The following is a 22,009-nucleotide window of genomic DNA, read 5'->3' on the forward strand; positions in this document are numbered from 1 at the left end:
ATATCCTGCATCACATCCTTCCTGTTGTTCTGCCAAACTGCAAGAGTCCACCTTGAGCTCTGCGTCCTGTTTAAAATAAACCAGTCAGCCCTGCTGCCTGCTGAGGTTATTTCAGTCCTTCTCTCATGTTCCCAGAAACCATGGTAAATCGATGCTAACTTGATTCAAACCACTCAGTGGACATGGTGGACATGATGTGTTTACCTAATAATGATGATGATGGTGAGGGTGGGGTCCTTATTTACTGTAAAGCCTATGTACTGTAGTTTTCTAACTTGTGGCCCTGCAGCATCTTTTAGTTGCTAAGTGATGCTTCTCATCCACAGAAAATCAAAGTGGAAATGAGCTCTGAAGTCAGAAAACCCAGACCTAAAAGACAGTGTATTTCATATTGTGAGTTTGGTTGTGTTAAACCTTTGATTGTACAAGTGGTGCAGATAAGATGTAACAGATCTCTTGGGTTTCTCATAATTTTTTCAGCCTGCAGTGGTTTCCATGGCTGATTGCTTTACAGACAAACATCTCATCAAACACAAGTGATTTTATCGTCTGTGAGAGAAGAGAAATAACCAATTATCTGCAGCTCGGTCTCTGTACATTAACGTCTGTTAGTGCTCATATCCTCCATGAATAATAGATAATCCGCTCAGGGACTATTTCTGCAGAGGAAAGAGATGAGCCAAACGGAAAGAAAAGCAAACCACAGGTGCACAGTAACTACATACATGTAGTGGAAATATTTTCTATCTGAATCTAATACCTGTTGAACCAGACAGACCTCAACAAAAACCAAACTGGTTTTGGCAGACTCGGTGGGCTCATGACTATACACACCCACCTGTTATTAGTTGTGTCACCACCGTAATTTTGTGGTAACTGTGTAATGACAGCGTCTTGTCTGTCTACTGGTCTAGTGGATTTGCAATGAATCCAGCAGAACAGTTTGTACATTATCTAAATCACACAGTGACTCACTACTACGGTGTTACTGTCTGTGAGTCACTGCTGAGGAATGAGCCGCCCCATCTCCGGTTTAACTCACAGTGAGCAGCAGTTCAGGTGAATGTCACAAAAGCAGTAATAGTAAATTACTGGATGTATAATCTAGTAAACCAATACAACTGACATAATTCTTGTCAACTGTAACTCCTGATCAAATACAATCCTGATTAACTGTAATCCTTATACTGCATAATCTTGATTCATTTATATCCCAATAAATAATAATCTTCATCAAATGTAATCCTGATTAATGGCAATCCTGATAAACTGTAAAACAACTAATTTAATCCAGATTAACTGTATATTTTATCAGCTGTATTCCTGTTTAATCGTAACCCTCATTATCTTGTTCAAAATGTAAACCTGATCCACTAGATTCCCAGTTAAATTGAGTCTTGATTAACTTAATCAGTTTTAATCCCAATTAACTGTAATCCTAATTAATTTCAATACCATCACATGAAACTATATTGATTAAAAAACAACTGTAGTCTTGATCAGTTACAATCCTGAGGAGCTGTTATTTTGATCAGCTGTAACTGAATGAATGTGGTTGTAATCCTAATTGGTGGGTTCAGTGAACTTTTAGAGCTGCCGTGCTGCTGCAAGCACAGACCTGTGACTGATATGTTGCTCTGCAGGTTTTCTCTTTTTTCATGTTATCTGTGCCGGTTTGAATCTCTCAGATTCAGATTTTCTATGTGATAACAAAGATCCACAACTATGTACATAAAGGCTTTTCATTTAATGTTTGTGCAACGCATTTTCTTCTCTGGTGTGACCTGCCTCTCATCCACCTTTAAAGGAAGCAGCTTTGTGTGAATGCTTTTTTACCCAGTGATGAAGCAACTGAAACAGTAGAAAAAATCACTCCTCCATGTCTCAGATTTATTCCTGTTTATGGCTTTTCACCCAGAGAAAATAAGGCCCAGATTCAAAATACCAGAGTTATCCTTTGTCAAGAAACCCACTGTGAGCAGACTGAGGGAGGTGTTTTCCTCAGGTGATGTTACTACCAGCAGACTGTCTGTTTGTTGTTCAACTAATCTGAACTTTAGTTTTCCTCTCCTTGAAAGCTTAGTTTGAAAAGTCAAGTATTTCTCTATAACATAAATATCAGTTACTTCATGTCCAACAGTTTGGAAAGTTTATTGTTAGGTTGTGTTTGAGTACTGAGATTGAGGCCGCTCACCTAAGGTCGATGCTGATTAGTTAAAAACTTTGTCACACGTGGTTGCACTAGTTACACTGGTCAGGTGTGTGTGTCTGTGTGGAGCTGTGAATCTTAAGCAATAAAACCCTCAACATGCTGTTATTGATTCAGGCTTCCTGAACAAGGCAAGTGTATAAATAGGTTCAGGGTGTGGCAGGTTGACGTGTATGTGTGTTTATGCTGCACAGAGGTCATGTCTCCAACAGAGGTTTGTCACATCTGTTTCCGTTCATTCAGACAGGGAACGAATGATCCATCATTTTCTCTTTTAATGTAAACACAAAGTTTCCTTTAGTGTGTATTTATAGAATCGACTGTAACACAAGCTGTAAATGCAACAAAGTTGGAAAATGTTGACACAAGATTCAATCAAAGGTAATAGAGAAGTTAAGATTAGGGCAGCAATGATTAGATTTTTTTTTTTCATTATCTGCTGATTATTTTTTTATGAATCCATCAATTGTTTTGCCTATAAAATGTCAGAAAACACATATATGTCTTTTAAAAAATCTAATTTGTATTATATGATGATAGTTATTTACAGCAACAGTGTGTAATTTTTGCTGAGCAACAGCGCCCGCTGCAGCCATGAGTGGTAAGAAATTCTGTTAGACTTGTTAAGCAGTTAAGTGTTTTTCAGTAACAGAAACAAAGCCTGTCAAGATCTTTTTTTAATATATTTTATTTTTGGGGCTTTTATCCTTTATTTGAGGAGGCCCACATGGTATGCGCCCTAACCATTCAGCTATGGGATGCCCCTGCCTGTCAAGCTCTTGACCAGAGTTCAGACTGCATAGTCTCACTTACTGATCTTGATATTTTCAGAGTTTCCTGGCTGGATATCAGAGATGAACGCTGGTTTTTAATGACTTCTAGGTCTTTTTAACTGATCTACAGTTCAGCATTACTCTTGAACTTGCCTGGACCTGATTCCAGCAGTTGAATGTCACTCAGTTAGGGTATGGTCCATGTAGCATTTATTTCTGATTGCCAAAAGGTCTTTTTTCAGAGCTCTCTGCCTTTTTTTATGTGGCTACTCTGAGTGCTTCCAGATGAATATCACTGTATGGACATTTATTTGTACATATAGAGGCAAAAATGCAATTTTTATTCTGTTTAAAATGAATATAAATTTTTCGGAGGAGTGTCTCTGTATCTTTAGTATTTTGTCTTCATTTACATCCATTTAATCCACATTATGCTGTAATTAGCAGCTGTGTGGTTGACTCCATGGTAACGCTGTGGTCTGACTGGCCTCTGTTTCCTGCCTCTGTTGTCTGTCTCCGGCCTGCCGGTGGCTCAGACGATGAAATATTGATGCTAGATAATTACTGACAGCAGCGTGAGTGTGTGTGTTTGTGGTGGCTAATTGTATGAGTGTTGAATAATACATATCACTCATCAGTCCTGAACTCTGCCTGCAAAGAAGCTGGACACAAGTCTCTCCATGTAGTTCTCACGATCCAGTTTTCATCTCCACCCTGATGAGTTGAGTTGAATTAGTTACAGATTAAAGAAAAACTTGATCAGAAATTACAGGGAAAAGTTCTGCATTCAAAATCCTCCTAAAAGCACAACTCTGGAATTTGTGATGCATCAGTGTTTCAGGAGCATGGTACTGTTATAGCATCTCAAGTTATAGCTGGTTTTACTTTCATTTATGTTTAAAGTTGTTTAGTCTACTGGTTCCCAACCAAATGCCCGGGTGCCTGCAAAGGTACATCAGATAAATCTGAAAGGTTGTGAGATGATTAGTTCTGATACACAAATCCATTTTCATTCATTGAGCGTTTCTATAACCTGATCTGTTTCTAAATCTGATTTTGTGGTTAAGTTTTCAAAGAAGATTTCTGTGACAGTGGGACTAAATTAGACCCTGTTTTTTTGTAATTTGTAATGTAATGTAATAATTATTTCAAAATGTAAAATAAATATATCAAAAAATACTAAAGTTAAAATCTGCAAAGTAACGAGTAGCTAAAACTGTCAAATAAATGCAGTGTGGCGAAAAGTACACATTTTTCCTCTGATGATTATTTGAGAAAGTAGCATAAAATGGAAATACAGTTAAGTATAGTACTTGTAAGTAAATGTTTTTACTTTTTCACCACTGGGAAATCTCAGAGAATCACAAAATGATCTTATGTGCAGCAGAATCTGGTGTGACCTAGAAAATTTCAAGACAATAAAAACAGTGTTGTGTGTTGTAGAAACTTGCTTTTGAGCAGCAGCAGTGATCATTACAGACGCTGTAGACAACACCAGGGACTCAAGTGTGTGTGGCAGAAAGCTAACTGTGCGCAGTAGAACCTACAGTATCTGGTTTTCATATCCACCCTAACCACGTTGTGCAGTCTAGAGTTTCCTGGGCAGAGTAGAGCAGTGGCACACTCATTTTTAAATGGAATTGGAAACTTTACCTTGGGTGTGGTAGAAACTATTAAGTGTGCACAAGTCATGTGCTCACAGCAAAGTATCTATTCTGCAACTGTTCAGTTACATTTTATAAATTCTTTTAAGTGGGCATTTCCTCTCTTATCATAGTTTCCTGGTCGTGTTTCTATAACTTCTAAGATGGTGTCTTTTGATACTTTCACAGTTTCAGCCTTGCAGGTTTTCTCCACCAGATGTCATCTGATTTTCACCAGTAAACTCTTCAAGTGACATTTGTTTGCACACTTTGTGATTTAAAATGAATCTCTCTCTCTCTCTCTCTCTCTCTCACTCTCACTCTCACTCTCACTCTCACTATACAGCTGAGTGGTTGCATCATCCTGGGCGTGGGCATCTACCTAAAAGTTAGCAAGGGTGGAAACCAGGTGAGAGTCTCAGTTTAATTCTACTCGTTGCTGGCACCATTTCCACACAAGCTGAGATTTGTTCCTCCTCTTCACCTCTTAAATCCAAGCTCTTCCAAAACTCTCTACAGTGGCACAGTTTCACTTTGTTTTGTGTTTACTTGCCCCCCTTCCCCACCTCCTCTTCCCATTTTCAGATCACCAATGAATCTCTTCCTGGCATTGACCTGATGATTGCCATTGGAGTGATCATCATGGTGCTCGGGTTCCTTGGCTGCTGTGGAGCCATCAGAGAGAACCGCTGTATGCTGCTGCTGGTGAGCATCAGATTATTATTATCTGATATTTCCTGTCTTAAATCATGACCAAAAAAAAAAAAAAGTTTTTTGTTAAAAGTCATTCAGCTTCAATGGTGTATTAGGGACACTGGAAATTTAAAAAGAAATTAGAGATCCTGGGGAGGTGGATAATATACCAGAATTTCAGAGATTAAAGTCATAAATGTCTGAGAAAAAACTGAATATTCTCTGAGATCAAAGTCAGAAATGTACAAGGAAAAGAGTTCAGAATTTGTGATTTTTTTTCTCACACATTTATGACTTTATAATCTCAGAGAATACTAAACTTTTGTCTTGTAAATTTAAAGAACTCTGATATCTAAAGCTGTGAAAATGTTCACACACAAATTCAACCCTCTTACTCCTCCTGTGTCCCCTCAGTTCTTCATCTTCCTACTTCTCATCTTCATCCTCCTGCTGGCGGCAGGCATCCTGGGAGCCGTTGACGAATCAAAGGTAAAACAGGAAGTAACTCTGTCCTCATGTCACCTGTCCATGCACTCAGCACTTTGTTGGGAGAATCAAATGTCATGCTGATCGCTGCTCTTTTTTGTTGCGTGTTTTAAAGGTGAACAACTGGGTGAAAGAACGTCTGAATGGTTTTACGCCGCTGTCAGCCCAACCACAGGCTGTGAGGGATGACCTGGAGAAACTGCAGCGTGAGGTAACACTAACACACACACACACACACGTTTACTCAAATCTCTTTTGGGAAAGTTAATTAGGCTCGCATTCATTTCCTGTAGATTTACCCAAACCCTTTCCACTGATCCAAATGTGCATTTTCCCAATTGGACACACTGACCGCACTTAACTGGTTTAGTCTGAAATTTTCCATGTGTTGTTGTATTTTCCTTTCAGCTGAAGTGTTGTGGTCTTTTGAATGGACCATCCGACTGGGAAAAGATCCCAGACTCCTGTCGCTGCAACAGCACCATAGCAGACTGCAAATCATCCGCAATCTACCAAGAGGTGAGACCAGAGCACGAGTGTAACTGAATTATGACTAGAGTACAGAAATTTTGATTTAACCCTTCTTCACAAAAACGTAGCTCTGGGACTGGCCACAAAGACAAATGACAAATTAAAGGAAAAACCTGCATTGAGGTTCACTAGCACACTTTATGGTGGGTTTTACTTTCATTCATCACAACAGTATGGTACATCATTTACAGGATTTAAAGAAAGGTTCTAGGGTTCCTTTATGAGAATGTAGTGGTTACTGAGGAGGTTCTCAGGATCATTCAATATTTTTTGATGGTCAGTGGGAAGGTCGTAGAGGTTTTTCAGGTTGTTCCAGGGGTTGTTTAGAAGGTGTGAGTGGTCACTGATGAGGTTCTATGGACAGTTTTGGGAAGCTTTAGTAAACATTAAGAGATTTTTTGGGTCTTTTTACAGGTTGTAGTGGTCAGTGATGAGATTTTGTGGGTCTTTTAGAGGTTCCAATGGTCATTGTGAAGGCTCTACATGTAGTTTTGGAAGTGATAATGGTCAGTGACAAGGTTCTACAAGTCCTTTAGATTTAGGTTTCTAGTGGACCTCTAGGAGATTTTCAGGGTCCTATAGGTGGTTAAATACCTTTGAGAGATATTTCACTGCTGATCACTGCTGAACATTAGATTGTCTCTTCAGGTAGTCATTGGTTTCAGTTACCTTATATGAAAACCAGCATACGGAGACTTAAAACTTACTACAGATTATATTACTGGAATCAGTCAAAAAGATTGCTGAAAAACACGCAAATCATAAAACTATGTGGTGTACAGTATAATGATGATGTTTTCTTGTCCTGCAGCCCTGCGCCACCAAAATCATCAGTCTGATGGAGAAAAACATGGAGATAGTGCTGGGGATTGCCTTCGCTATCGCCATCCTGCTAGTGAGTACACACACAGTTTATTTCCCACTAGAAGCAACCATTTACACAAACATACAATATTCACATTTAAAATTTGGTTATTTTCTCGTGGTAGACCAGGCTCGTCAGAGAAATCACATACAAGGGGAATTTAGTTCTTTGCTAACAAGTGTAGACAGTGACTGAACATTGGGAACACTTTATAGTAAAAGATAACTCTGGTGTTTTTGGGCCTTATTTTCCCATGTGTTTGGGGTGTAAAGTGTGACTGATTATATTATGTGTTTTGCTCTCTCCACAGATTTTTGGCATGGTTTTCTCCATGATTCTCTACTGTCAGATTGGCAGGAAGGAGGCTGTCGGCACCACGAATAATCCCTGAGCCCCCACCCTCACTGCTTTGCAATGGCCAATCAGCAGTGCCCAAATGACCTGATGCAACATCAACCTAACTTCAGTGCTACTGTAATTTAACCTGTGCTCTTATTGTGAAGGAACATACTGATATTTTGGCTGAAATTTCATGTCATTAATACACAGACTGTTATGTACTGTATGGATCTCAGCGATGACAAAAATAGCCTACAGGTTAAATATATTGATATTTTGGACAAAGTTCAGAAGTGCTTAACGTGGAAAAGGTTCAGTGTATTTCTAATTTACTGAATCAAATGAGTTAAAAACAAGTGGATATTCCCCAATATCAGAGTGTTCCCTTCACTTTACAGAAAATCTGTGACCTGTGACTTCATGGACATTTTACAGACCACTCATCATGTCAAAATTATTATTCATTAATCATTAATTTTTCCATTCACATGAGGCCTCAAAGAACAAAATGTAGGAAAATATAAATCTTCATATTGTCTTGAGCTTATTAATGTGGAAGCCCATTAATTCCCAAAAATAAATCAATCAATAAATAAGAGGTTGCAAATATATATATATAAATATGTTAAATTCCTTTGACATAACTTTCCATCTCACATGAATGATTTATGCATAAGAACATATTCTCACATAATTACATCTCATAATTACAATATTCTTAATTTTTTCTTACAAACTCATAAATCTAGACTTTTCTTTTAAACCAAATTTGTATTAATATACAGTAGTTTCTCTATATGTTAATACTGTGTGTGGTTCTCTCAAATATGCTTAATTTGACTTTATTAAGTACCAAGTCATAGCTTTGAGATACATGCCTTACTCATTATGTTCAATCATTTTTATTTTATTTCTTTATTTTTGGGGGTAAGAATGGGCTTCCAAGATTTATGTCCAAATACATACTGCTATAACTGTCTGTTGCAAGGTCTGCTGCCATTCTAATTTTTGTTTTTATTAGAAAATATTACAAAATAATCCTCAGGAAGTTGAATTGGTGTGCTCGTGCTGTTGTAAAGTAACTTCGTAAACCTTCCAGAAATACAAGCTGTAATAACAATACTGTTACTATAAAACACTAAGCCTTAAATCTGACACTGCTGCATAGATTCAGTATCTTACACCACATTGTTACAGAATATTATTCATTAACTTCTGATTGTTTTTATTTTAAAAATTATTTTTATTTTAAAAGTTTATAAATTGTAATCTTTTGGAGCAAAAGTTGATTTCTTTGCACTCTGAACCTTGTTGCTGTTTCTTTTTCTGTTTTGTTTTGTTTTTTGGTTGAATGCATTTAGGATGTTTTTGTTTTTGTGTACTTTTAATCACTTACTACTACTACTTACTATGGTATTTTCTAACCTGACAAAAATCTTTGGAAATGGTGCAGTATTGATCAAGAACAGACTATCCAGCCACCGTGAACAACTGCTGCAGTGTAAAACAATGAACCTTGTCCATGTCAATGTATGTCCACTTAAGTGCTTATTTTCATTTTAGTTGTTCTTAGTTTATGTCATTACCAGACTCCACTGACAAAAACAGTGATTTTACAGTGAAGAACACGGGCGCTGCTGGACTACCACTGCCTCCATCTGTTAGTTAGTTTGCAAGATGAAAATATAATGATATATATCAGCTGTTTTGTAGTGGCCAGGTACACCATTCTTGCTCAATACTGCACAGATTCTAAAGGTTGTTTTCCCAATCAATGATTTACACCTAAAAACATAACATAAGGCCCAGGTTCAAAAATACTGGAGTTACCCTTTAAGTATGGAAAATCAAGTGTAGTATTATACTGAAAGTTCTTTACTTGTCTTAATCGCCAAAGGCCACCATGGATATAAAAACTATAATAGATTATGATTGAAAAAGCTTATGAGTATCCCATTGCAAGAAGGGGCTTCCAAAAAAGTATAAAAGATACATATAAATGTCATTTACCTTTCATTGTTGTCTGTGGACCCCAACGACTCATCAGCAGGACCTCTGATGGACTCCAGACCACACTCAGGTCTGTGATCTGCATGCTGTGATGAAATACAACAGAGGATGTCGTTTGTTTGCTGTCTTGACATACTAAACCTGAGGTGTTCCCTGTGTGAGCATCTGCAGCCTGATGTTTATAATGGTTTTACCTCTGTTCCAGCTGTCTAAATACAATAAATGATAATGGGAAGCTCTGTCATGAGTGAAGTGGTTAAATATTGAGTTTCTGATAAATGCCAGGACTCAGTTTCCTTCCTCCTGCAAATAAAATCCAAACTGCTCTTTTATTACAGGAAGACAAACTGTCAAGTGCCAATGGATCCAATCTGTTAGTTTCCTCATTTTCAAGTTAAGTTTACTGTTAAATCTAACAAGTTTAAATTCTAATCTAATCTAGATTCAAAATGTCCATTTAACCTTGTGTTTTGTTCATATTGGCTTTACCAATAATTAACAAAAAAACAATCACAAAATCAATTTCTTTCTGTAGGTGATGATAGGTGAGTTACACATTGTCACCTATAAATCCATATAGTTTATAAATTCACTGATGATTGCCTCCAGAACATGGAGCAAAGACAGTGATAGTATATTTCTCCTTGATTAGTGTCTTAAAAGAGAAAATAATACTATAAACGTATTTTACATTATAAAATGGAAGTAGTGCAGGCAAAACGCGGATCAACCCTTCCATGGTCTCAGAGAAGTGAGCAATCAGAAGTAGTGTTTACTACTTTGAGGGAACAACTTCCGCTGTTTTGACCAATCAGAGGCGAAATAGGCGGAGCATAATCAACCAACCAATCAGCGTTTGTATGCCATGCGTCGGTTGTGTGTGGTTGCGTGTGTCGTCATTGATCGTGACCGAGAAGCAGAGAGCAGAGCAGCAGAAAATCAAAATCAGAAAAACAAGTGAAATCAAGGAGTAAAACCGTCCTTTTAGCTATCGCTTTGGTTCGTTAGAACTGTGTTTGTTAGAAACTTTATTACTGAAGAAGTCTTGGACGTTGAAACAAAGTTGGAGCTGTTTTCGTCGACCACGAGGGAAGCTGGACGCTGAGCGCACCTGCGGTGCTAAGGTAAGCTAATGAGCTAACTAATTAGCGGCGGGCATTAGCATTAGCCTTCTTGTCTTCTAGTCTCTTTTGGTCTTTCGTGGTTAAGGATCTGTTTGTGTTTCTGTGTCTGAAGCAGCTGTTTCTGACATAAGATTTGGCCACTAATATGGACAGATGGTAACAAGATGGATGTCTGTTTACAACTCTTGTGTCTCTTTGTGGTCACTTTCAGTGTCTTTCTGTGTCTTTGCAGACACTTGGTGACTTTCTGTAATTTGTGATCAGTTTGTGTCTCATGTGGCGGGGTAGTGGTTGTTTTGCATCATTTTCATGGTTCTACTTCTGTTTATTTCTTCGCTTTATGTGTATTTGTTGTAGTTTCTGTGTCTTTCTCTGTTCCTGGTTATTTTGCGTCTCTTTGTGGTCATTTATTTCTGTCATTGTGACGGTTTAACATCTTGTTGGGATTGCTTTGTGTTGCTTTGTGGTCCATTTTCATCGTTTTGCGTTTTAGTCTGTTGTCTTATGTGGCAATGTTATGTGTTTGTGGTAGTTTTACTGCTGTTAAGCCAGCTGACGTTTGTTTCTCCGTGATCAGTCTAGTCGACACTTAAATTAGAGTGCTCCTGTATTCGAGCCTTTACGGTAAATGCATTGAAACGATCCCTAACGAGCAGACATGCAAGATTATGGACTTCCTGTTTTCAGAATAAGATGTTGGAAAGCAGTGAAAGAAGAATTTGTTGCATCTGTACGTCAATATGGTTACATTTTTTATGTTTCAACTGCTGCAAGAACAAGTTGTTGATATATTTGAATAGTATACATTTCTGACTACTCACGCACTTAATATCATTAATTTCTGCTGTATCATTTTAGAGAATTTCCAAATTAAAAGTCCCATATTTGAACTTTGATATTCACAAAGCCTTGTAAAGATGGTCTCCACCACTCTTTTGCAGTCAGGCCACTGTGCAGGACTGTGGGCCCCAAAGAAGTGTGAGATGGCAGTCTCAGAGGCCAACCAAGAACTCTGCCAAGTCCTGCACAGCTCCATAGCACTCTATATTGTCTTATCCAACATAATCCTAAAATAAAGTAATTAATAATAATTTTAGAACTTTAAATAGCAGCCATGAATCCTATTAATCAATGAGAGCACAGCCAGGATTACCCAGATTTAGTTTATAGACATGTACATGTACATTTACAAAGGACATTTGTCCTTACATCACATGAAGCAGACTTTTCAGATGTTAGAAAATCAGATTCCACTGGTAACTGCTCCACTGGAGCTAATTGAGAAAAGGTTAATGTTAACCTTAAATTTAGTTCATTTTAACTTTATGGCAAATATACAATTAGAGTTAATGTGGCAACAAATACCAAGACTGTATGAATACTTTAATGAAACTCACTGCTATGTGCTCCAGGAGAAAGTGCAGGCAAGGTGTTTGTCACAGTACATGTCACAGGTGATGGAGGGACCACAGACAGCAATGACATGGAGTTGGTTGGAGGAGTTAAAAATGAGGTGATCACAGATGTTGTAGACACCAATGCTTTTGAAGAGTAAGGAGGTATGCATTCTGTGTCAGAGGTTGGGACAGTGATGTTCTGAAACTTCTCAAGTTCACCATAGGCTTCATCCACCTGTATCTCCACATCATCAAGCCAATTAATGGGACACTGAGAGTGTCAGGGCCAGCGTCTCCATCAAAGGCTCTGCACCTTTGTACTCGTATCAGTACTCAGTATCGGCAAGAACTCAAATGTAAGTACTTGTAATTGGATTGAAAAAATGTGGTATCGGTGCATCCCTAATAAAAAGTACAGTTTCCCTTTTGCCACTACCTGCCTGATCTTCTGATGCAAAATCGAAATCTGAAATCGAGTCATATAAGGGTACAAATGTAGGACTTTTAATTTGGAATTCTTCTAAATTGATACAGTACAATTGTATAATATTCAGCGTGAGTAGTCTGAGATTTCTACTACTCAAATATATCAGCCATTGCCAGAAATTATGGAGCAATTTGTTTTTACAGCAGTTCAAACTTAAGAAATGTAACCATATTGAGGTACAGATGTAGGACATTTAATGTGGAATTTCTCTAAATTGATAATGTAAAAATGAATGATATTCAGTGTGAGAGTAGTTGGAGATGTCTTCTACTCAAATATATCAGGCACTGCCAGAAATTATCGAGCAATTTGTTTTTACATTAGCTCAAATTTAAGAAATGTAACCATATTGATGTCCAGGAGTAGAACTTTTGTAATTTCTCTTGTATCCTGAAGTCAGATATATCAGCCACTTCCAGAAATTATGGAGCAGTATATTTTCATAGCGTCTTGATATCACAAATTCTTTATTTACTGTTTTCCAACATCTTATTTCGAAAACCGGAAGTCCATAATCCTGCCTTCTAAATCTGTCTTCTCTTTCATTTCAGCGCATTTATTGTAAAGGCTAGAATACGGGTGCACTCTAATTTTATTGTCGGCTGGTTTGACCACTGAGAAACGGACATCGGATGGCTTGACCGCAATGTAGTTTTGCATCATTTGCATCATCCATTTTGCGTTTCTACCCTACTCATTTTACATCTATTAATGATCCGATTTTTTTCCTCTTTTTGTGCCTGTAGTTTTGTGTCTGTTCCTGACTATTGGAGGTTGTTGTGCATCTCTATATGATCCTTTTGCAGTGTTTTTACATTGTTCTGTCTCTTTGTGGTCACTTGTTTTCTTTGTAGTTTTGAGTGCAATCCTGGCCTAGTCTCCCATTTGGTGTCTCCTTGTGGTCAGTTATGTCCTCCATTATATGCTGTGCCAGAGGAATGTGCAGTAATATGTCTATTGATCCCCTGTTGTATATATTAGTGATCAGTCATTTGTTTGTGGTGACCTGATTCTTTGAAAGTTTAACTCCCTGTCTCTCTTCAGTGTCTGAGCTGAGATTTGTTAGGAATATAGATGTAACAATACAAAAATGTCATGATACAATAATACATCAATAACAAGTCCACAATACAATATTTATTGCAATATTTTTTTTAAAAAAAGGGGCAAATGAAGAGTCAGTGTCTGCATATTGTTTTTTATGTATCTGTCACCTTCTTCCCTGGAGCATCCACAGTTTCAGAGGCTTCGTCTCTCTCTCCCCTGCTCTGTTCTCCCTCACCTCCAACACCTCCCCAGCTGTAACAAAACTGCAGTTTTGCCTGGAAAGGCCGATTGTTTGTTGCTGTCCAGGTTCATGACAGTATTGAGGCACTTTTGTTATTATGATATTGTGAAATTGACGATACCGTTACATCCCTAGTTAGAAATCATTACATTAAAACTGCATTTTAAAAGGCTGAATTTAGATTTAGATTTTGAAAAATGGAAATTATTTTTCTCCCTGTAAAATCTTATTTTAATAGTTATTCACTTTGAAACTCAAAGTGTGATCATTATTTTAGTCATAATGATGAAGTCCTTATTTCACTTTTTATTTATTTAGACAGAAAACTTTTAAACTGTGGAGAGATATTTACCTGTAGACTTGTTTACATGTTTATTTCACTGATTTCTTATATAAAGACAGCAGGTGTTTTTTTTGCTGATGTTTCACCTGCTGAGCCTCAGTCTTCATCAGTGATGTTGCTGAAGCTTCCTGTCACCAGCTGACAGGAAGCTTCAGTAAGAAGAAGAGTGATTTAGTTTGTTTACACGTTGTTATTTACATGTTGTTTGTTCTCTGAATTTTAGTTCCACCCTGTAAAGACAGACGAGGTTAATCTGAGCCTGAGAGCTGGAGACAGAGATGTGACACCTGACAGGAGCCATGTTTACTCCTACTTCACCTCCAGGTACAGCTGAGTGTTTCTGAACTGTAACGAGATGTTTGTTGTGTGATGATGTGAAGAGAAACTTCCAGAAGTGTTGGACAGGAAGTTACAGAGTCACATGTTGACATGTGATCTGATGAAGCTCATACAGTGGGGAAATAAGTATTCAACACATTAGCAGTTTTTTTGTTAAAACATATTTCAGCTTTTCACCTGAAATTTAGACCAGACATTGGTATTACCTCAATAACACTATAAAGTTAAAGAGAAGAAAAGCAACATTTGGAGAAGCCTGTAGATTACTGAGAGAATGTCATGTGGTCAGACAAGACGACATGTCATGTTTGGAGGAGAAACGGCTCTGCATATGACCCTATAAATACCTTAGCCACAGTGTAGTCTGGATGTGGAAGCATCATGGTACTGGCAATATCCAAATTATTGAATGGAGGATGATGGAACCATGTGCAGCGAAATCCTTGAGAAGAATCTGTGCCATCCACCAGAACGATGAACTGAGATGTGGGTGGACCTTCCATTAGGACAACAATCCAAAACATGCTGCACAGGAGACTCAGCTGGTTCCAGAGGAAGAAAATGAAGGTGTTGGAACAGCCCAGCTAATCATCAGATTTAAACCCAACAGGACATTTGTGGAGGGAACTGAAGATCAAGATTCACCAGCCCCCAGGAAATTTCCAGATTGAAAGACAGTCTGTGCAGAAGAAAGGGCCAAAATCCCACCTGAACACTGTGAAAAATGTCTTTGTACTGGACGTGTTTTTAAGCTAACATTGCAAACAGAGGGTGTCTCCAGAAGTATTAAATCATTTTTAGTTAGTGTGTTTAAAACTTTTTTCCTTTGTCTTTACACTTTATTGCATATAACTTTTTTACCAATTGGAATGTTACAATTTCTTTAACTGTGTAGTGTTTAATGAGTTAACACAATATCTGGTCTCAGTTTCATCTGAACAGCTGCATTGGTAATATGTTTAATATTGTAGATAGAATTTATTCTGTAAATGAAAAACACAACAAACATGAATGAATCAGCTGTTTATTGATTAGATAAAATAAATTAACAAAGGTTTCAGTGTTTTATTTACAAGAACTGAAGCAGTCAACAACTGGAAACTGGATCTTCCTGTGTTTGACTAAATCAGCTGTGCCTCATCCAACATATAAGCTGTTTTTTTTTACTGATAATTTGGGGATTATTTCCACACAGGAGACTTTGCAGCAGCTTTGATTGAATTTAGACCTAAAAACACAATGTGTTGTAAAACCTACATTTGCCACATTATTCAGGTCAAGTTAATAAAACAGCTCTAACACCTCCAGTAAAAATCATGTAATAAAGATAAATAGTAAGTACATTTTCTCAATGATGAGGTTATTGTGAAAATACAGGAATTGAATTATTCATTATGTAAAAGTCAAGTATGTTTAAAAGAAAGATTAAACATTTGGCTCAAAACTTTAATGATTTTGTTTCAAAGACAGTGACAGATGTTTGACCTTTAGGGGGCATTATTCACTGTGAACTCAGTTTGAACTTTGTTACCCAGAATCCCTCTGTGCTTTTATTGTGAAGGTGTAAAAGTGTGTGATGTTTGCTGTGGTTTTTCTCCACAGGACTCAGAGTTGAAGCAGGAAACAGTTGGAGTGACAGAGAGAAGAGACAGACATGAAGATTTCCACAAGGTCAGTGTATGTGTATGTATGTTATTCTAAAAAAAATTAAGAGGGAAAATAATTAATGTTTACCACTGCAAAAAGTGGTGTGCTAGTGTAAATCACTGTAAAAAATAGGAACTGTGAGCGTAAAAAAAACTGTCAAGACATTTTGAACGTCAGTACCCAGAAACCCTCTGTGCTAATATTGTGAAGGCTTCAAAGGGTCTGATGTTTTTTAAAAATTATCAATGAATGCACTGAAAAAAAAATCACAAATGCATGAGTAAGCATAAAAAGCTATCACTGCTTGCTGCTGTAAAAAGTAAGGTAAATGTGTGAGCTTACAAAAACTATCAATATCACTGTAAGAAATATAAATGTGTGAACAGGTGTGAAAGTGCTTGTCACCTGAAAAAAATAATGTGTGAGTGTAAAAAGTTATTGTTATACAGTACTAGTCAAAAGTTCAGACAGACCTTCGCATTCAATAGTTTCTCTTTGTAGATTAATATTGAAGACTTCAAAACTATGAAGGAACACATATAGAATTATGTAGTAAACAAAAAAATCTGTTTTATATTTTACATTCTTCAAAGTAGCCATCTTATGTTTTGAAAAGTGTGAGTGATTGTAAAAAAAAAATATAATTAATGAATATTGCTGTAAAAAGTACACAAAAGTTTTGTGTAGAATTTATGACACAGTCACAGATTTAATCTACATTTGGTTTATTGTTAAATATTATTTAATGTAAAAACTCAAAATGCTTCCAGTTACAGGTTTGTTGGTAAATAGCTTCAAGTTGAGAACACTGACAGTTTGAACTTCAATACCCAGAATCCCTCTGTGGTTTTGTTGTGAAGGTGTAAAAGTGTGTGATGTTTGCTGTGGTTTTTCTCCACAGGACTCAGAGTTGAAGCAGGAAACAGTTGGAGTGACAGAGAGAAGAGACAGACATGAAGATTTCCACAAGGTCAGTGTTAGTTTCTTCTTTTCAGTCTGACTCTGTCGTTATCTCAGCTGCACTTTGACTCTTTAAACCTCTGGTCTGCAACAAACAACTACTATTGAAAACATCACAAATTTAAACAGTGAACCTACAAATCTTAATAATTAATAGTTTATCTTGTGTAGAATTTAATCTGATTTTTGTAAATTCTCTCCAGTAACAATGATGTAATCTAGATAAACAATTGGTAAAAGTTTCTCAACCATGTTTATTAATTTCAATTAATTACTAGAGATATTTAGTATTGTTAGATAATATAATTAGTGACTAAATATAGTAATTGGTGAGTAAAAACAGTAATTAGTAAAGTAATGTATTAATAGGACAGAATAAATAGAACTAGTGATACTAGATAATGTTGCTATAAATTTATTTTATTCCAGACAAAATTATTAAACAAAGTGCAGCAGAGATAATGACAGAGGTTTGACCACTAGGAGGCGCTGTGTTTTATTCTCTGGTTATTGTTGTTCACACCTGAGGACGTTAGCAAACACCAACATGTTTCTAATTAACTGTTTATGATACAGCTAATAAAACAGTTGTATCATAAACAGTTAATTAGAAACATGTTGGTGTTTGGAAACATCCTCATGTGTGAACAACAATAACCAGAGAGTAAAACACAGCGCCTCCTAGTGGTCAAACATGTAGCAGGGGGAGGCTGAAACAAAGTGTCTCCAGTTGAACAAAGTGTTTGTTGTGTTTCCATCAACAGGCTGGAGGTTTTTCTGTCAGTGTCTTTAATCAACAGCTTCATCACTCTGTTGTTTTCTTTCATCAGCTCCACCTCTTCACGCCTGATGACATCATCTTCATCTTCATCTCCTCCTCCTCCTCCTCCTCCTGCAGAGACAACAACATGTTTATTAGTACTACTGCTACAATTAATTAGTACTGTCACCACTATTAATTACTATATTAAGCACCATTAGTAACTACAATTAGTTGTAATTAAGTACTATTTATACTTTTAGGTGGTACCATTAAATACTACTTAAATACTACTTACTTGCTACTATTAGTAACTACTTTTAATTACTACAATTAGTTGTAATTAAGTACTATTTATACTTTTAGGTGGTACCATTAAATACTACTTACTTGCTACTATTAGTAACTACTTTTAATTACTACAATTAATTGTAATTAAGTACTATTTATACTTTTACATGGTACCATTAAATACTACTTAAATACTATTTACTTGCTACTATTAGTAACTACAATTAGTTGTAATTAAGTACTATTTATACTTTTAGGTGGTACCATTAAATACTACTTAAATACTAATTACTTGCTACTATTAGTAACTACAATTAGTTGTAATTAAGTACTATTTATACTTTTAGGTGGTACCATTAAATACTACTTACTTGCTACTATTAGTAACTACTTTTAATTACTACAATTAGTTGTAATTAAGTACTATTTATACTTTTAGGTGGTACCATTAAATACTACTTACTTGCTACTATTAGTAACTACTTTTAATTACTACAATTAATTGTAATTAAGTACTATTTATACTTTTAGGTGGTACCATTAAATACTACTTAAATACTAATTACTTGCTACTATTAGTAACTACAATTAGTTGTAATTAAGTACTATTTAGACTTTTAGGTGGTACCATTAAATACTAATTACTTGCTACTATTAGTAACTACTTTTAATTACTATAATTAATTGTAATTAAGTACTATTTACTTGCTACTATTAGTAACTACAATTAGTTGTAATTAAGTACTATTTATACTTTTAGGTGGTACCATTAAATACTACTTACTTGCTACTATTAGTAACTACTTTTAATTACTACAATTAGTTGTAATTAAGTACTATTTATACTTTTAGGTGGTACCATTAAATACTACTTACTTGCTAGTATTAGTAACTACTTTTAATTACTACAATTAATTGTAATTAAGTACTATTTATACTTTTACATGGTACCATTAAATACTACTTAAATACTATTTACTTGCTACCATTAGTAACTACAATTAGTTGTAATTAAGTACTATTTATACTTTTAGGTGGTACCATTAAATACTACTTAAATACTAATTACTTGCTACTATTAGTAACTACAATTAGTTGTAATTAAGTACTATTTAGACTTTTGGGTGGTACTGTTAAATACTATTATGTTACTACTTGAAAACACCATCTTAAGTTGCTTCTTTTGGATAGTACTTTTAGTTACTAGTGTTAGTTATTGCTTACATACTATTTTTACTTACTACTATTTAAACACTAATATGTTATTATTGTAAATTACTACTTTTAGGTACTACATTGGAATTACTAGTATTAGTAAGTACATTTAAATACTACTTAATATGAGCACATTCCTACATCACTACTTTTAATTTACGTTTAATTTCTAATATCTGGTTTTTGTTTCTCTGTTAAATTTAAGAGTTAAACTGTTTAAAGTTCCCTGATGTGATTTTAATAGAAATAAAAACATTTTCCTACCTTCACCTCGAGTGGATCCAGTGGTTTCTGTGAGTTCACCTGAAAAACAAAACATGACATTAATCAAAACAGAACTGGTCATTAAATGAGAATAAAAACACTTCACTGCATCTTTACAGACACAGTCATTTTATCCTCAGATTCTGGATCTAGTTGTAATATTGTTCTGATTGTTTAAATTGTTCCTTTTCTTTGAAACTGTGTTTCATTCAGTTTCTGTTCAGACTGAAGATTGATCACTGATCTATTAAACTGTTTAATGTCTGAGTGCTGAGGTCAGTGAAGTCTCTAGTGAACAGTTGATGTGATTCTGAATTACCTGGAGGACTCGGTGCTGGATCTGGTCCTGGTCTCTGGACTCATGGATGAAGTGGTGACACCTGGAGGAAATAAAAATATGCAAAGGAAAATGATCAATACTCTATCACGTGTTCCTCATCAATAACTTAACTAAAAAACTGACTAATATTTAATGACTTTGACTGTTTCAGCTGCTTAAGATATAAGATAATCCTTTATTAGTCCCACAATGGAGAAATTTACATTGTTGCAGCAGTGATTGAAAAGATAGAAAAATACATAAATACAAGTAAAGGCAAGATAAAAACAAGATAAGGCTATAAAAATTATAGGCAACAGTATAAACATGACAATGTAATAAAAAATATTAACAGAAGAGCAATATACACAGGACTTTATACATAGAGACAGAAAATGAACTAAATACAGATATTGCACATCTGAAAATGGAACTGCACACAGTGAATGACTGATAGCAGCTGTTTTGGATTAATTAAAGTGCAGAAACCTAGTGAAAAATGGTCCATGTGAGTATGTGGTGTATAAGGAGCAGTGCTGGTTGTAGAGTCTGACAGCAGCAGGAAGGACTTGCGATACCTCTCCTTCACACACTTTTGGTGAAGCAGCCTATCGCTGAAGGAGCTGCTCAGTGCTGTCAGACTGTCCTCAAATGTGTGGACTCTACAGTAAATATAAACGTCTGGAACAAAATCATTACAATGTTTCTTAATAAACTTTGTTTTAAACAGACTTGATGACTATGATGTTGATTAGGGGTGTGACAATACATAACATTGGGTTCATATAATAATTTGACGAAGTACGGGTTAATCAGGAAGTTACACCCAACATCACCCAAGTTACTCCTGAAGTTACCCTGATAAGTCGGTAACCCTGCTTCATAGTACGGGCCTCTGATGTTTTCAGTAGTGGCTGTTTAAAGGTTTAAAGAGTCAAAGTGCAGCTGAGATAACGACAGAGTCAGACTGAAAAGAAGAAACTAACACTGACCTTGTGGAAATCTTCATGTCTGTCTCTTCTCTCTGTCACTCCAACTGTTTCCTTCAACTCTGAGTCCTGTGGAGAAAAACCACAGCAAACATCACACACTTTTACACCTTCACAACAAAACCACAGAGGGATTCTGGGTATTGAAGTTCAAACTGTCAAAAGATGGAAAAGTAAAATCCAGAGTGTGGACTGAGCTGGTTCAAGAGTGAAATGTGTGTTTCTCTTCTCCTGATATTCATACTACAGCAGTGGATGGAAACATTTAGTCATTTAGTTTGTTCAAATCTGAACTAAATCTGACTGAAAAAGACAAAATGAAGAAAAATGTAGTTTTCAGTTTGATACTGAGCTGATTTTATTTAAGAGGGAGACAGAGAGGGACTTAACACTCAGCATTATGTTAATAAAATTGTTTATCAAGTCAACAATAAACTCCAGAGCTCTGTTATGAAAGCTAAATAAAACAATGTGCCTCCTGGGGGTCAAACGTTGTTGAATATTGTCGTCTGGAACTAAATCATTAAAAGTTTCTGACTGAAACTGGACTTTTCCAGAGATTAAGTTTAATTTGAAAAACCAATAACTTCAATTTAATAACATCATATTACATTTTTAAAAAGTCAACTGATATTAAGTTTTACAGATTAAAGTTCAGTCTTTTTCTTTATCTCTGAGTCTTTTATTTTAGTTTGAATGAGGTGTGCGGACACCAACATGTTTATTTCAGGTGTGTTGTTTTGTCTTTGTTTACTTTGTGAATGAAGGTTACAGGATACAAACCAAATCAAATTCTGCTCACATCTGTTCAGTCTGATTAACTTTAGTTTAAGTTGACTTTTACTTCCATTGCTCATTTCATTGGATGATCAGCTCCAGTGATGTTGACTGACAACAGCTTTAATAAACTCAGAGATGATCTTTGTTTATGTCCTGTCAGACACAGAACATGTTTCATTTCACATTTAACTGATAAACTTTGAGTTCAGGCCTCATCTCACTCCTGGTTCAATCTTCTTATATAAAATCTTTATTTG

The 22,009-nt window shown here is 36.0% G+C and overlaps 1 protein-coding gene and 2 long non-coding RNA genes across 3 annotated transcripts; 2 read left to right on the forward strand and 1 right to left on the reverse strand.

Annotated features, from left to right (window-relative positions):
* Positions 1-4,941: 4,941 nt before the first annotated feature.
* On the forward strand, positions 4,942-9,788 carry LOC108885740 (tetraspanin-8-like; the record flags this gene model as incomplete). Its single annotated transcript, XM_018680161.2, has 7 exons — positions 4,942-5,034; positions 5,211-5,330; positions 5,733-5,807; positions 5,920-6,015; positions 6,213-6,323; positions 7,147-7,230; positions 7,511-9,788. Coding segments are annotated over 7 exons (660 nt in total), but the record flags the coding sequence as incomplete, so codon positions are not given.
* A 676-nt stretch (positions 9,789-10,464) lies between these two features.
* On the forward strand, positions 10,465-18,170 carry LOC108885741 (uncharacterized). The gene is made up of 5 exons (XR_001961282.2): positions 10,465-10,673; positions 14,412-14,512; positions 16,130-16,198; positions 17,076-17,144; positions 17,965-18,170. It is a non-coding gene; the product is annotated as an uncharacterized LOC108885741 (long non-coding RNA).
* Positions 17,750-21,030, reverse strand: LOC108885742 (uncharacterized). The gene is made up of 4 exons (XR_001961285.2): positions 20,976-21,030; positions 19,984-20,044; positions 19,665-19,703; positions 17,750-18,020 (listed from the first exon to the last, which is right to left on the reverse strand). It is a non-coding gene; the product is annotated as an uncharacterized LOC108885742 (long non-coding RNA).
* Positions 21,031-22,009: the final 979 nt, after the last annotated feature.

This window comes from Lates calcarifer, unplaced genomic scaffold (assembly GCF_001640805.2).
Source record: "Lates calcarifer isolate ASB-BC8 unplaced genomic scaffold, TLL_Latcal_v3 _unitig_1024_quiver_1489, whole genome shotgun sequence".
Lineage (NCBI taxonomy): Eukaryota > Metazoa > Chordata > Actinopteri > Centropomidae > Lates > Lates calcarifer.